Raw genomic sequence first — 17,836 nt, 5'->3', positions numbered from 1 at the left:
AACAAATGTTTACCGATCCTGTACGCCTTTGTGATATTGGAAGAAAATACGTGAAGTCGATACAAAAAAGCTCGTCTATCTCACACAAAAAACTGAAACATTTCTGTTGGAAATGTCGATGTTTTCGAAGCATAATTACTTTGCGACGTTTTAGATTTGCTTCTGTTTCCATAATCCATTTAAATAGCGTAACTCTCAATATTGGTCAATGTTCCGGAAATATTTTTCACTCCATGCTATGCTAAAATAGATTACAGAAACAAGAATTCTTAACAGCATCTTCATCTTGTTTGATTTTGGTTTGACATGTTAACTTTTTTTAAGCTCAGAGGAAGTATTTTGTTAAGTCGCCAACTGTAATCTACTACTATATAAATAAAATGTATTATTATTAACTTATACAATCCTCGACCGCTGCGCAGTTCTTCAACTCCGAAACACACCATGTTTAATGTCGCCTTTTTTTGTTTCCCCGGAAGTGCGCCAAAAGCGGAAGAACATTTTTTTACCTAGGAAGTGCAACCTTGTTTACGTCACAACCATGGCGACTGAATCTGCCATGGAGCTGCTCTTTCTGGATACTTTTAAACATCAGAGCGCAGAGGTAAATTTATGTTGAGCTTTTTATATTTTTGGAATTGAATTCGAATGATGATGAACGAGTGGTTTTGCGTACTAGTCCTTGTGCACAGGTCTCTTCAACTTGTTCCTTGTTTTCCTGTGCTGACACTTGGCGTTAAGAATAGTGGGCGACCTAAGTTAGCATTGTAACTACCTCTGTTTCTGTACGCAGGTTGTGAGAAAATTGCGGTGTGCACTGCTTTGTCCGGAGTGAGTGTGTCCGTATTTTGGTTAAGATGAACATGGGTTGGTTTTTATGCTCGTTATTCTTGAAGAATTGCAGGGCCGTTCACAAAAGAAATCTCACAAGGACTTAGAAACCCAATGCTACAGGATGAAAAATGCACCAATGATCTGAAACCGAATGGATAAAGTATAGGCTTTAAGTACTATCCTTGTTGCATCTAAAGCCGGATAATATGTGTTCGAGTCTGCTGTAAACAATCGAAATTATGTAAGTGTGAATACTAAGTCACATGAAGGAAGGAAAAAATATATATAAAACAACCGAAACGCCGCAGTTTGGTGTGAATATAGCATTTGATAGATAATAATAATCAGGGCATGTTTATTTGGCTAGGGGTAAGATTGTATATATGAGTGCCTTATTGTGACCCTTGTGGTTTCAGTTTCGCGCCTGCTTTGACGGAAGGTGCAGACCACCCCCATCCCCCAGGTACTCAGAAATCGTATAACGTAAATTAGTTTAAAGTAACCATGAAACGTACACTTCTTCCACGATGCAATTCATATTACAAATTAGGCATTGTAATACACTATTCCTAAGATATGAAATCTTCATCAGAATGTACTGTATGGTTAGTTTTTCCATTAGATATTCATTAATCAAAGCATTGCAAAATAAATTCTAATCAGTATGCATATGTGCAATTTTGAACGTATGTTTTTGTAAGCCTTTTCTTTTGTATTAAAATAAAACTGTCCGATTCTGGGAAGAATACCAAGATGGAAAGGCACACAGTAAAATGGCAGGTAAGCCCAAGAATCGTTGCCATTATTTAACTGAATTTCCCCTTGGGATTCTGTCTGTCCGTCCGTCCGTAGCACCTGTGACCATGGGAAACATCCATCCTTTATCCAAGCCGCTATATCCTAACTACGGGGTCTGCTGAAGCCAATCCCAGCCAACATAGGGTGCAAGGCAGGAAACAAACCCTGGGCAGGGCGCCAGCCCACCTCAGGGCACACACTAGGGACAGTTTAGAATCGCATGTCTTTGGACTGTGGGAGGAAACCCACGCAGACACGGGAAGAACGTGCAAACTCCACATAGGCAGGACCCAGGATGCGAACCCGGGTTTCCTAACTGCGAGGCAGCAGCGCTATCCACTGTGCCACCATGCCGTCCCCATGGGAAACACTTTATAAAAAAAGAGCAGACATCAACTGGCAAGCAGGCACAGCAATTTGTGCCCCCAAATGTCTGCTGCTGTCGGTGCGGTGTCCACTGAAGTCCTCTTTTCTTCTGTGAGGGCTCTTGTTTATTCTATGTTCCGAGAATCTCCACCTGCATTCTCGATCTGTCCAGTGTTTGTAAGGTGTATCTTTGTCACTCATGAATCTAGTCCATCCCATCTTAATCTGCTGACTGCTGCAATACAAATATAAAGTATTTGCACTACAGTAATGTAATACGTGTTCAAGGCTGATTAGTACATTTAAGGAACAATATCACTGTACTGTTACTCTCAGCAATAATGACCCTGTAAAGTTACTGCACCACATAAACCATCCAAATTTAAACTTATTTTGTTTTTCCAGTTAACATCAAACATTGTTTAAACAATTGCTGTCCTTTTGTCTTGCTTGAATGCCTTAGTTACCCCATTAACAGTGGGTCCTGACTGGATCTATGAAGAACTTATAATGTCATATTTACTTTTAAGAAAAATGAGGATGTCCATATTCTGCATGAAGGTGAAACATCTCCGTTGTGGCAATTTATGGTTTGACCAGAAATGCAAGCATTAGAAATTTGGCTGCATTTTCTCTCTCTGTCATGCCAGAGAACTGCTGTTGAAAGTAATGTAAGGTCCACTGCTGTATAATTCCTTCTTGCCTGAATCTGTGTCTACTTCTGATTCAGTATCAGTGAAAGATATATTGGTTACTTGAGCCTTCATTCACACATCTGTGGCTCATTAGAGCAGCAGTAATTTTGGCTTGCTGCTCTCAATACCAAGTATAAAGAGTATACTTGGTATTGGGTATAAAGTTTGAGTTTAAAGACTGTTCCAATAAGTTTAGTGCTTTAGTGGATTCATGAACCAATGTTGTGAATTGCCATACTCATCCGAGGCAAAATTAATTATTCACCTATATTCAACATGCAGTGTGGCCTGCTTTGATTTTGGACTATTGTACTTACCTTCTCATCTGAGCTATGCTGTTATAACTTAAGAGAAGCTTTTTTATATTTCAGTCTGTAGGTGTGCATCCTGCCTACATACACAACCCTGCTCCATTTTAAGTATTTAACAGCAACTCTTGTTTAGCGTTAGAACATTAAACCATTTTATGTATTAGAGGTCTTCTTGATTTTGGTTTGCTTGTTTGGTAGTTTAATTCATAACAGTTGTAAACATAATTGAATATAATGAAAACATTCAGGCATTATGCCTGCTTAAAATAAAGTACTGTTCTGCTTCTTTCATCAGCTGCCACTAGTTAAAGATTTTCTTTTTTTACCTTTGCAGTGTTAATTAATCTTTATTCATCTGTTTCCTTTACAATTAATATCTTTCAAAAAAGTGGGAATATGCATCGTTCAACTGTGGAAGTGTTCGGTGACTAATTAGTGTTTGGGGTTTTTATGTTCTCTCTGTGCCTGTGTGTGGATTTGTTTGTTAGTGAATTTGTGTCGCTAAGTTATCTGTTGTATAAGAGAGTGTGGTGGTATACCTCATGATAAACAGGTGCTTCTGCCAGGACTGCTTTCTGCTTTGTACCTAATGTTCTTCATCTTCTATCAGCTGCTCCAGTTAAGGGCAGCCACAGCGTATCATCTTTTTCCATACCTTCCTGTCCTCTACATCTTGCTCTGTTACACCCATCACCTGCCTGTCCTCTCTCAACACATCCATAAATCTTCTCAGGCCTTTCTCTTTTCCTCTTGCCTGGCAGCTCTATCCTTAGCATCCTTCTCCCAATATACTCAACATCTCTCCTCTGCACATGTCCAAACCAACGCAATCTGGGCTCTCTGACTTAGTCACCCAACTGTTAAACCTGAGCCGACCCTCTAATGTACTCCTTTCTAATCCTATCCATCCTCATCCCACCCAGTGTAAATCTTAGCATCTTCAATTCTGCCGCCTCCAGCTGTGTCTCCTGCTTTCTGGTCAGCGCCACCATCTCCAACTCGTATAAGATAGCTGGTCTCACTACTGTCCTGTAGACCTTTCCTTTTACTCTTGCTGATATCCGTCTGTCACAATTTACTCCTGACACTCTTCTCCACCCATTCCACACTGCCTGCACTCTCTTTTTCACCTGTCTTCCACATTACTCTGTATTGTTAATCCCAAGTATTTAAACTCGTCCACCTTCGCCAACTCTACTCTCTGCATCCTCACCATTCCACTGACCTCACTCTCATTTACACACATGTATTTTGTCTTGTTCCAACCGACCCTCATTCCTCTCCTTTCTAAAGCATATCTCCACCTCTCAAGGGTCTCCTCAACCTGCTCCCTACTATTACCACAGATCACAATGTCATCAGCAAACAGCATAGTCCAAGGGGACTCCTGTCTAATCTGGTCTGTCAAACTGTCCATCACCATCCCTGATGTAATCCCACCTCCCCGTTGAATGCATCCATCACTCCTACTGCAGACCTCACCACTGTCACACTTCCCTCATACATACCCTATACAACTCTTACACAATTCTCTGCCACTCCTAACTTCCTCATACAATACCACAACTCCTCTGAAGGCACCCTGTCATATGCTTTTTCCAGGTCCACAAAGACGCAATGGAACTCCTTCTGGCCTTATCTGTACTTCTCCATTAACAACACCCACAGAGCAAACATCTCATCGGTGGTTTTCTTTCTTGGCATGAAATCATACTGCTGCTTACTAATCATCGCCTAGCTTCCACTACTCTTTTCCATAACTTCATGCTGTGGCTCATCAATTTTTTTCCCCTGTAGTTAATTCAGCTTTGCACATCCCCCTTATTCTTAAAATTTGGTACCAGTACACTTCTTCTTCACTCTTTAGGCATCCTCTTACTTTCCTAGATTCCATTAAACAATCTGGCTAAAAACTCCACTTCCATCTCTCCTAAACACCTCCATTTTACTACAGGTATGTCATCTGGACCAATGGCCTTTCCATTCTTCATCTTCTTGTTTGTTGTTCTTACTTCCTCCTTGCTAATCCGTTGCACTTCCTGATTCACTATCTCCTCATCATCCAACCTTCTCTCTCTCTTTTTCTTCATTCATCAGTCTCTCAAAGTACTCTTTCCATCTGCTCAACACACTCTCCTCCCTTGTGAATGTGTTTCCATCTTTATACTTTACGACCTTAACCTGCTGCACATCTTTTCCAGCTCGGTCCCTTTGTCTAGCCAATCAGTACAGGTCCTATTCTCCCTCCTTAGTGTTCAATCTCTTATACAACTCATCATACGCCCTTTATTTAGCCTTTTCAGCTTCTTTATCTCCTTGTACTCTTGTCTGCTTTCTGCATCCCTCTGGCTATCCCACTTTTTCTTCGCCATCCTCTTCCTCTGTATACGCTCCTGTGTTTCAGTATTCCTCCACCAGGTTTCCTTTTCCTCCTTCCTCTGTCCAGATGTTACACCAAGCACACTTCTTGCTGTCACCCTTACTACTTCTGCTGGTCTGCTGTAGTTGCCTAGCTGTCTGGTAACTCTTCATCCCTAAACTCAACCTTGCAGTCTTCCTTTTCAGCTTCCACCATTTCATCCTTGGTTCTCCTCTTCTTGATCTCCAACGTCATCCTACAGACCACAATCCTATGCTGTGTAACTACACTTTCCCCTGCCACCACCTTGCAGTTTTTAATCTCTTTCAGATTGACTATTCTGCATAGGATATAATCTCCCTGTGTGCATCTTCCTCCACTCTTGTATGTCACCCCATGTTCCTCCCTCTTCTTAAAATACATTTTCATCACAGCCATGTCCATCCTTTTCACAAAATCCACTGTGATCTGTCCTTCGTTCCTCTCCTTAACACCACACCTACCCATCACCTTCTTGTCCCCTCTGTTCCCTTTCACCAGTATGTCCATTGAAATCCAGTCTAATCACCATTTTCTGTCCCTTGGGTTCACTGTCCATCACTTCATCAAACTCAGTCCAAAAATCTATTTTTTCTTCTCCATCGCACACCCAACTTGCGTAGCATATGCACTAACAACATTCATCATCACACCTCCAGTTTCCACCTTCATAATCATTACTCTGTCTGACACTCTTTTTCACCTCCGAAACACTCTTGACATACTGTTCTTTCAGAATAACCCCTACCCGATTTCTCCTCCCATTCACATCACGATACAACAATTTGAATCCACCTCCAATCCACTTGGCCTTACTCCCCTTCCATTTAGTCTCTTGAATGCACAATATGTCAACCTTCCTTCTCTCCATCATCTCGGCTAACTCTGTTCTCTTACCAGTCATACTACCAACATTCAAAGTTCCCACCCTCAGTTCCAGTCTCTTTAACTCCCTCCTCTGGACATGTCTCCCCCCTCTCCAGAGCCTTGTCGGCTAACAATACTGGTGGCGGTCGCTGTTAACCCGGGCCTCAACCTATCTGGTATGGAAATCTATATTGTTTTTAACATATTGATCTGGCAAAATTTTACACTGGATACCTTTCCTGCCATAACCCTCCCCATTTATCTGGCCTTTGGACCGTCACGAAGATAAGTACTTTGTACCTTATGCTGTCTGAAAAGTTTTTGTCCGTCTACAACCCTAAACTCAATTTGTCATTAGATTCTGAAATAAATAAGCTGATATCACTTTAAAGCAGCAACAGACAACTTAAATTTCTTATCAACAGCTTTTACTGTACTTGCTCTGCTTAACACAGTTTTCTTTCACTCATTAGGATTTTCAAATTCTGCTTTATCACTACTCTTTCTAATTGAAAGTATGAACTACAGTACTTAGCGGAAGTTCGCTCACCGTCCAAACTCAGACAAGCAGTGTCCGTTTTAATTGGGGGGACAAATTAAAAACTCATTAAAGTTGCTTTTCTTGCAGTTTGATTTTTGCGGTGAAAAGCAGCTGAGTTAGATTGTTGGCTAATCTATCATTGTATCACTAGTATTACCAGTAGTGTAAAAATTTAGTACCCTTATGTTTTCTGAATCTTGGTATAATTGAATAATTTCTTGTTACATCCCTAGAGTGTATGTTATGTCTCTCTGTTTGTTCCTGACAAGTTAGTTTGTGAAAGACAGAAATGTTTAACTAGCACAAAATGTTTGCCTTATTTAGCCAAGGCAGTCCTAATTGCAGTCACCAGTTTACAGTGGTGTGAAAACTATTTGCCCCCTTCCTGATTTCTTATTCTTTTGCATGTTTGTCCCACAAAATGTTTCTGATCTTCAAACACATTTAACCATTAGTCAAATATAACACAAGTAAACAGAAAATGCAGTTTTTAAATGATGGTTTTTATTATTTAGGGAGAAAAAAAATCCAAACCTACATGGCCCTGTGTGAAAAAGTAATTGCCCCCTGTTAAAAATCACCTAACTGTGGTGTATCACACCTGAGTTCAATTTCCGTAGCCACCCCCAGGCCTGATTACTGCCACACCTGTTTCAATCTAGAAATCACTTAAATAGGAGCTGCCTGACACAGAGAAGTAGACCAAAAGCACCTCAAAACCTAAACATCATGCCAAGATCCAAAGAAATTCAGGAACAAATGAGAACAGAAGTAATTGAGATCTATCAGTCTGGTAAAGGTTATAAAGCCATTTCTAAAGCTTTGGGACTCCAGCGAACCACAGTGAGAGCCATTATCCACAAATGGCAAAAACATGGAACAGTGGTGAACCTTCCCAGGAGTGGCCGGCCGACCAAAATCACCCCAAGAGTGCAGAGACGACTCATCCGAGAGGTCACAAAAGACCCCAGGACAACGTCTAAAGAACTGCAGGCCTCACTTGCCTCAATTAAGGTCAGTGTTCATGACTCCACCAAAAGAAAGAGACTGGGCAAAACGGCCTGCATGGCAGATTTCCAAGACGCAAAACCACTGTTAAGCAAAGAACATTAGGCTCATCTCAATTTTGCTAAGAAACATCTCAATGATTGCCAAGACTTTTGGGAAAATACCTTGTGGACTGATGAGACAAAGTTGAACTTTTGGAAAGCAAATGTCCCGTTACATCTGGCGTAAAAGGAACACAGCATTTCAGAAAAAGAACATCATACCAACAGTAAAATATGGTGGTGGTAATGTGATGGTCTGGGGTTGTTTTGCTGCTTCATGACCTGGAAGGCTTGCTGTGATAGATGGAACCATGAATTCTACTGTCTACCAAAAAATCCTGAAGGAGAATGTCCGCCATCTGTTCGTCAACTCAAGCTGAAGCGATCTTGGGTGCTGCAACAGGACAATGACCCAAAACACACCAGCAAATCCACCTCTGAATGGCTGAAGAAAAACAAAATGAAGACTTTGGAGTGGCCTAGTCAAAGTCCTGACCTGAATCCAATTGAGATGCTATGGCATGACCTTAAAAAGGCGGTTCATGCTAGAAAACCCTCAAATAAAGCTGAATTACAACAATTCTGCAAAGATGAGTGGGCCAAAATTCCTCCAGAGCTGTAAAGACTCATTGCAAGTTATCGCAAACGCTTGATTGCAGTTATTGTTGCTAAGGGTGGCCCAACCAGTTATTAGGTTCAGGGGCAATTACTTTTTCACACAGGGCCATGTAGGTTTGGATTTTTTTTTTCTCCCTAAATAATAAAAACCATCATTTAAAACTGCATTTTGTGTTTACTTGTGTTATATTTGACTAATGGTTAAATGTGTTTGATGATCAGAAACATTTTGTGTGACAAACATGCAAAAGAATAAGAAATCAGGAAGGGGCAAATAGTTTTTCACACCAGTTTATATATAACAAGGCCTACAAAAAATTTCAGAAAAATAATATTAATAAAAGAAGTATTTGCCCCTTTCTTGATTTCTTATTTTTTTTTGCATGTTTGTCACACTTAAATGTTTCGGATCATCGATCACTTTTAAATATTAGAGAAAGATAACCCAAGTAAACAAAAAATGCCGTTTTTAAGTGCTAATTTAATTTATTAAGGGAAAAAAATCTGTCCAAACCTACATGGCCCTATGTGAAAAAGTAATTACCCTCTAAACCTAATAAAAGGTTGTGCCACCCTTAGCAGCAATAACTGCAATCAAGTGTTTGCAATAACTGGTAATGAGTCTTTCACATCGCTGTGGAGAAATTCTTGCCCACTCTTCTTTGCAGAATTGTAGATTATGGTTATCAGAATCGGCAGAAAAGAGATGTTATCACTGTCCTGCCAAAAGTAGTACATTTGCACATCCTTTTAGTGGTATCCTTTAAATATATCAGACAAGCACTAGCAGCATGAAAAGAAGTGATTCTGATCTCTAATTTTGCATATCTTTTAATCACATGTACATAGGTTTATTGTGAAAATGCTATAGCAGGTAATGGGAAGCAGCACCAATTTGTAGTAAGGGTGGGTGGATTTAATTATTTTATTATTATTTATTTAGTTTTTGTTAACAAGATGACTAACATATCTGTAGTAAGCTATTTAAATAATTATATTGTATACTAGGACTTTGAGAATGAGTTCCCTTAATGTAGGAAGTGATATCCTTCACATTTTCTACAACTCTGTGATGGCCAGTACAGTTTTCTACACTGTGTTGTGCTGGGTTGGTAACAACACTTCAAGAGAGGCTCACCGAATCAACAATTTAATTAAAATGTCCAAACTCGGTTATGCAATGTACACTGGACCATATGGCGGTAGTAGCAAAGGGAAAGAGAGAGTTTAAACAAGACTGAGTGCTATTATGAACAATGCTTTACATCCTGTGTCTGGTGTAGTGACACTGAGTACTTTCAGCCAATGAATTATTCAGAAAAAGGGTGTCAACAAATGCTACTAGGGTTCCTTTATACCAACAGCAATATCTCTGCATAATGCCTCACTGTGACAGCCAAATCAGGAATTTTCCTTCCGTTTAATTTTCTTGCTTTTTATTCATTGTGGTTTGTGTTCAGACCATAGTGTTGGTGTATATATTTATCTATCTGTTTATGTATTTAAGAGCTTCTGTAAAAACCTATTTAATGAACGAGCAAGGGTTTATAAGGGCATAAGAAATGCTAAAAGTCAATTATATAGAAATATTTTAGAAAAAGCAAAATGTATTTATAAGAAAAAATAATCCTCCATCAAGAAATAATTGTTTTTAACAAAACCACATGTGCCACAATTATAGGCACCAAAAGAAATTCTTAAGAACAAAGTGTGAAAACTTTTTTGCCACATAAATCTTTTTTTTAAGTTGATCAGAGTGTGGGAGATTTTTTATCAGTAAACTATGACTTCCTGTGTCACTGGGGTATAAATAATGAGGTGGTACAGGGGCCAAATTCCTTTATTCATCCATCAATATTTGGAAGATAAGAAAACACACAATTCAAATGTGTGTTGACCTTTATAATCTGTTATGTCTATAAAAAATATCTTTTCATTTGAAAATACTTCTGTATGCCTTAGGATTTTAATTAACAAATTCAAAAAAACTGGAACTGTTACCATCTTGCCTGGAAGAAGACCCAAGTTTATTTTGCTCCCACGCACAGTGAGAAAGATGGTAAGAGATCCCCAAGAATCACTTTTGGAGAAATACAGAAAAAAGCATCTTGGTGACACCAAGTCTCCAAAACTACCTTCAGAAACCACCCATGCCAACAGTTTATTTGGAAGGCTTGCTTGAAAAAAAGCCTTTTCTGCCATTTAACCACAAACATCAGTACCTGGAGTGTGCTAAATGCTACTGGAACTTTGACTGGAATCATGTTCTATTGTCAGGCAAAGCAGAAATTTACCTCTTTTGGCAACAAGCATTCAAGGTTAGTTTTGCATAAAAAAGATGGCTACAACAAAAAAATAAAATAAAAACTCATCCCCACTGTCAAGTATTGAGGTGGCTCTGTGATTTTGTGGGGCTATTTTTCCTGTAAAGACCCTGGGAATCTTGATAGGATACATGGCGTCAAGGATTCCTTGAAATAAATGTAAATTTTAAAATTTTATCTGACTTCCTCTGCCAAGAACGTAAAATTGGATCATCATTGGATCTTCTATCAGGAAGCAAGTCAACACAAAAATGATTAAAATGACACAAAATCCAGCTTTTGCCCTGGCTGGCTCAGTCCCTGGACCTAAGTTCAATTGAAAACCAGTGGGATAAGCTGAAGATGAAAGGGCACAATGGTAATGGTAAGCAGACCACAATTTTATTAAACAAGGTCTTTCAGTGTATACAAAGTACCTTTTAAAACCAATTCTTTCCACTTTTACATATGCAACCTAAAAAATCACTTCACCAGTAAATTGCGGTTCTATTATATTTTGACTCATAGAAATTAAGAAATTGGTATTTTTGGTTAGTTGACAGTGGAATTACATTTTCATTACTTAAAGTTGCAATTTGTATAATAAAAATATAATGAGATCTTCAGTTACTTTAAAGATATCTGTATTTGTACTTGAATCTAGTCATAAGGGAAGTACAGTAATAATATCTTAACTGAATCATATAAATTCATGGTAAAATCCATTCAGTTTTCACCAGACAGAATACACTTCGCAGTATCTACAGTATGAATTCTGACAAGTTGAAAATGGTTTATGGGGTAATTATTGTTACTGGCATAGAGTACAAATATAAGAGTAGATGTCAAAAATAGAATTGGAAGTGTTTCAGTGCTATTTCAACTTTAAAGACACTGGTTCAGTTCAGGAAAGGATTTAAAGACTGTAAAGTCTAAACTCGGCACGAAGTACTGTATGTGTAATGTTAACTACAAAATAAAATTTATGATGATGTTAATATGTGTATGACATGTTTCACAGAAACAACTGGTAGCGATTTGTCATGACTATTAAATGATTAAGTTTTGCTTAAGGCTACCAACAATGTCAGACTAAATTCTGTCTCTGATATGCAGCAGAGTTACATTCAGTATTTTTTTCTCATCAGGTAAACTAATGATGCTAAGGTGAGCTTCAGCTTTTAACACCAGTAAAAATAGCAAAGATGGTACAAAATAAAGGATGGAACAGTATTACAATACTCAAAATGACTGAAAACACACTTGATGAAACATCCAAATTAAATTTATTCTATAAAGTAATGAGGTTAGACAAGCAAGGGATCAGTGTTATATATTTAAATTCAGTATATTTTGGTGTAAAATTATACACTTTAGAGTCCTTTAAAATGTTATATACAGAGATAACAGTACAAGGTGAATGAGGTATGATGATCACCCCTAATGATGATGATAATGCTCGAGTAAATGTATGACTTGAAATGTGACTATATGACTGAAAGAGTGAGTTGCTGTTTGGTCACTTCATTTTGATTTGAGAGACTAAACAAAAATATTTTCAAAAGAACAAACAAGTTAATAAAAATAAGCAGCAGAAACAGTACTGTTTATACAGGTATTAGAACTAAACAGCTAAACAAATTATGACGTGTTATTTTTCGTCTGGATAAAAGGTTAGGCTGAATTAGGTTTAGCTTGCTGATAAGGACTCTATAGAAAGGAAAGTTAGGCTATGGTTCCTTTATAATATGTAATTTAAATATTACAAAGAAGATCCATTGAGCTTTAGGCTTAAATGTGTTACATCAATATTGGCTTTACTGGTGACTTCTGTCACTTCTACTAAGTGACATTTTAAGTTGGGGAATTGCTAAGAACAAAACAAAAATGTACTTCAACAACCGAAATGGGGAAGAAAGCAATGGGCACATTATAGATATTGAAATAGAATTGCCCTTACTGTTTTCTTAGTGTGGTTAGAAAGTAATGTCTGTTCTTTAAATTTTTTTTTAATCTCTTGTCTTGGCAATAGAAAATTATAACATTAACTTTGGTGAGAATATTTATTTTCAGTTTTTGTAACTTGGTTCTAATTTTTGAGCTCCATTAGGTTTTGAATTGAAAAGTAAATCAGTTTCCTTGAACTCATTTAAGAACATCGCTTTTTGCTTAGCTATAATCTGAGCCTGTTAAAAGTGACCCAACTTTAACAGCAGATGATTATTTACAGATTTCTACATCATGAATATGATTCTTATTCACATTAATACATTATCTATCTGTAGTCCTTTGAGTGTTATCATTGGTGATACCGGCAGTAATCAACAAAAAATGTGATGATTTCTTAAATAGTCATTGTCAGAAAGTAAGAAGTAAAGCATCTTCAAACTTGGGTTGGCAATAAATGTCATGCTCTATTTTACTTCCTAAACTAAAACTAGGCAATGGATATATGAGTTAGTTAAGACTGTGGCATAATTTGCAGACCTACAAAAGGCAAAGGGCAAATCTGAAAGCAGATTATTTCTTTCTCTTACTTTTATTTGTACATAATGTTCCCTTTGAAGATGATGTATACCTCACAATAAAGTACAGCTTAATTACCTTTTAGGTTAGGGTTTGGCTTTCTTTGGGGCGAAAGTAATTTTTGCTAACTGGCTTAGCTACATTCTCAGAAAAGAGAATAAGTGCAAAGGAGATCTTTTCTCCATTTATCTTGTCAGCTGAATAGCAGCCACAATCATTAACTGATGCCTTTAGGGAATTGGTCCTGTTCACTTCACAAATGTTTTGTTAATTTTAATGTAATTGTGAAATGTTGACATTTCTTGTTTTGATGACGCAAACTTTTGTTTTGTCAAACACTTATGGAATGATTGCATTGATATTTATAATTGTTCTAGATCAGTGGAGTCAAAGTTAAATTAGTTTAAAGGTACAAAAGCTAACCACTGCGTTAACATGTCATGAAACAATACTAAAACAAGTTAGATTCTTTCATTTTTATAATTTTAATGTTTTATTGCAGGATGGATTTGATCTTATTCACGTATAGGCCCAGTGTGGAGTGGAAAAAAGTCATATATGTGAATGGAGAATTTGTTAAAGGAAGCATATTACAGTTAAAACTACAGTTTGTAATTCAGAAATTAAAATTCTGGCTGTCCAAATTCGTCCATGTTATTTGTCCAGGGAGAAAAATTAAATTATTCTTATTAATATTTATATTCCTTTCTTCGCAAATGGGGACTCAGCACAAGAAAAAAATTCACTCTGTCACCTACACTTTAACACTAGAATTACCAGAGCCTACGAAAAAACTCGTAGATCCGTCCCACCTTAAATTGCTTCTTAAAACCGTTCTCACCTCTCCGCCAGCATCTTTTGTTAATCTAAATGTGCTGATAAAGAAAAGTTTCAAGTAGCCGGCTATTCCATCCCCCACTGACTTAGAACGTGCACAAACTTCTCCGAGCTCATGCCTTGATTGATTATCTGGGAGTGAAGTGGAGTTTTAGAGTGGAAATAATAGATCATTATTTGGAATACACGCGTTTCACGTGTGTTCCGTTTCTACAGTAATCCGTGTAAACACATTTTTAAAACAGAAATATTTTTCATATTGTAGTAGTAAATGACAAAATGATATAAATGCCCTGCAGTTACAATATGTGGTGACTTCAACCGATTGACTTTGAAGAACCATAACAAATTTCAGTTTGTGTTTTGTTCCACTTGAGGAAATAACAAGCTGGATCTGCAGTGTTCAAATGTTAAGGATGCCTTTAAGTGTAAACTACTGGCACCTTTTGAAAAGATCTGACCACAGCCTGATTAATCTTATTCCCAACTGCAAGTCTATCATTAGGCAGCAACCTGTTATCCCTAGGATAGTGAGGAACTGGAGCCGAGAGGCTAAAATGGCTCTGACTGACTGCTTGCAAATGACAGACTGGGAAAATGGTGTGTGAGTTGCATGGAAAACCTCACACTGCATCACAGACTGTATTCATTTTTCCGTTGACACTATGGTACCCTCAAAGACTATATGCTGCTTTCTTTACAACAAATTTAGATTACTAAGGAGCTAAAAGGTCTCCTAAATGAGAAAAAGAGAGCATTCCTGTTCCAAAGAAGGCAGGCGCCTCTTCTGTTACTGACTACAGACCAGTGGCACTTAATGTCTTATATCTGAAGACCTTTAGGAGGCTGGTCCTAGACTACATGACTCCTCTTGTGGTAGACCACCTGGACTCGCTGCAGTTTTCCTATTGGACAGAGATTGGAGTGAAGGATGCAATTCTGTATCTGCTCCATAAGTCTTATTTTTACCTGGTCAAAGATGGCAGCACTGTGAGGAGTATGTTGTTTTTTGAATTCTCAAATGCTTTCAGTTCCATACAGCTATCCATGTTAAGGGATAAAGTCAGAGATTTTAAATTATGGGGGCTATTGATAAGGGGATACATATAGGAGTAAGGTGGAGAACTTTGTTTCTAGGTATAAAGAGAATTGTGTGCATTTTTACTTCAGCAAAACCAAGGAACTGGTTATTGACTTTAACTTCACCAGAGAGCCTCTATGTCTGTCCTCTGTTCAGGCAGTGGATATAAAGGTGGTGCACTCCTGCAAGTATTCGGGGGTCCACATCAATGACAGATTGGAGTGGTCTTACAACACAGAGGAACTATATAAGAAAGGGCAGAGCAGGCTTTTTTTTTTTTTTAAGGAGACTGTGTTTATTTAATGTGGGCAGTGACATTATTCACATCTTCTGTAACTCTGTAATGGCCATTGCAATTTTCTACACTGTGATTTGCTGGGTTGCTAACATCATTTTAAGAGAGACTCACTCAATCAACAAGTGAATTAAAAGGGCATGATCAGCCAACAAATTATTCTGCAGAAGCGTGTCAGGAAATGATACTGGAGCTCCATGTTTGACAACAGCAATACGAAATCATAATGCTTCAATGTTGCTGTGACTATTTGAGGTTTTCTTTCTTTTTAAGTGTTCTTCCTTTTTAATCATTCTGGTGTGTGTTCAGACCATAGTATATACTGTATATTCTTTATCCACTTATGTATGTATTTATTTATTTATTTATTTAATGATCTGTAAAAAGTCAAATTTCCCCCAAGGACCAAGCTTTATCTTTCTATATTCTGTGATATACATCAATTAGCCACAACTTTAGGACAACCTGCTTTATGTTGTGTACTTGGAGGTCCCCTTTTGCGCCACTTAAACTTGTCTGTTCCACTGAGACATGGACACCTCAAGACCTTGGAAGGGGTTCTGTGTTATCTAGCACCAAGGCATTAATAGCAGATCATTTAAATCCTGTAAATTTCCTGGTTTGTCCCCCATGGATCAGACTTGTTTTTACAGCACATCCCACAGATGCTCAATCCTATTGAGATCTGGGGAATTTGGAGGCCAAATCAACCCCATGAATTCTTTGTTGTGTTCCTCAAACCATTCCTGAACATTTTTTGCAGTGTGGCATGGGGCATTACCCTACTGAAAGAGACCACTGCCATTAGGGAATAACATTGCCATGAAGGGGTGTATGTGGTCTGAGACAATCTTTAGGTAGGTGGTACATGTCAAAGCAACTTCCACGTGATATATAATATGATATATAATATACTCATGCTCCAACCTCAAAGGCAGAGTCCCTGATCCTATCACGTAAAAGTAATAATGAATTGAGAAGTGAATCAAGACACTGGCTAAACCTAGTGCTGCCAGTAATTTGGTTCCACTTCAAGTACTGTTTGTGGGCAAATTAGAATTTAATTGTACAGTTAAAGAACTTAATTTGATGACTGAAGCCAATCCTCCTACTTCCTTTCATGATATTTAAAACTTCATTCATGTCGTCTCTTAACCTCTCTTTGCTTAAGCTGAATCTTTCTTGATAGCTGAAACCTCACCAAAACTTTTTTCACTGTAACCCTGTTTTAGTTTGAGATGTTTTATGTCGTCTTTATATCTGTCAAGCTCAATTTGTGTTTGTCTATTTATTTGTTCTTTATGAACAGGTTGGTACATCAAGCTACTGGCTTGTATTTTGGCACATATGTAATTCCTACCATAATATACTGTATTTAAGAAAGGAAAGTAAGTTTGTTTTTCATGAATTTGGATATGGGATGAATTAATGTAATATGTCATGACTTTGCATCCTCTTCTGGTTCAAACTCATTTGATACAATCTTGATTCATCATTAAAATGCACTCACATCTGTTCTCAGCAGTGCAGTCTCATACCATCCTCTCACATTGAGCCTTTAAGAGCATCTGCTTTAGTAATATTGTTGTGGTTTCATTCCAACTGTCTATAATGAACCATCAGAAAGAATTGCTTGTAAGTAGTTTTAGAGTATTATCATTAATGTTTGACCTTTGATAGGATGTGCATTATATATTTGTTAATGTTTGAACTTTGTTAGAATGTCAAGTATGCATTTTTTCTTTGCACATGTTTTTTGTGTTAACAGCCAGCCAAACAGATACTTGTGTTGTGTTATACATGATGCAATTGGTTAAAGAAACAGATATGTGATTGATTACTCCTTATTTGATACATTTTTATTCTTCTGTGGTAATTGTGCTTCTTTTGTGATGTTACTTCAATTTCATGGAATTGTATGTGTTCACAATTTCACGGAATTGGTGATATTAATTTGGAGCAAGACATTCAAGTAAAGTTTGTTCATTTTGCTTTAGCGCTGAACTCTTCATTTGCCAACTTGTTTAGCTACTATATCTGTCGAGCTTTGCAAGCTGTTCAATAGCAGGGTCAGAATATAACCCTTTACTTAGTAGCAGTTAAAATATTTCTTGTCAATCTCAACTTAAACATTAATGTAATCAAATATAAAACCAAAGCTATTTGTCACTGCCAGAGCATTAATCTTTTATCTAGTTTGTTACAGAAAAACAAGTTACCCTCAGAGTCTAGAGCCACGATCGCAACATTATAACAGTCACCTTCCAAGCAACAGCAAGTTAACATTTCTAAATCTGTTTTCTTTTTTATCTGAATA

General features: G+C 37.6%; 1 protein-coding gene across 2 annotated transcripts in view; it reads left to right on the top strand.

Moving 5' to 3' along the window:
• Positions 1–538: 538 nt before the first annotated feature.
• virma (vir like m6A methyltransferase associated) overlaps positions 539–17,836 on the top strand; it is a 161,687-nt gene continuing 144,389 nt past the window's right edge. For both annotated transcript variants that reach the window (XM_039736377.1, XM_039736376.1), the window contains exon 1: positions 539–604. In XM_039736377.1, the coding sequence (XP_039592311.1) occupies positions 542–604 (63 nt within the window). In that variant the 5' untranslated portion in view covers positions 539–541. The remainder of the gene's footprint in view (positions 605–17,836) is intronic.

Source organism: Polypterus senegalus, chromosome 15 (genome assembly GCF_016835505.1).
Source record: "Polypterus senegalus isolate Bchr_013 chromosome 15, ASM1683550v1, whole genome shotgun sequence".
Lineage (NCBI taxonomy): Eukaryota > Metazoa > Chordata > Cladistia > Polypteriformes > Polypteridae > Polypterus > Polypterus senegalus.
The sequence above is the reverse complement of the archived record's forward strand: the minus strand, read 5'-3'. Positions and strand labels throughout refer to the sequence as shown.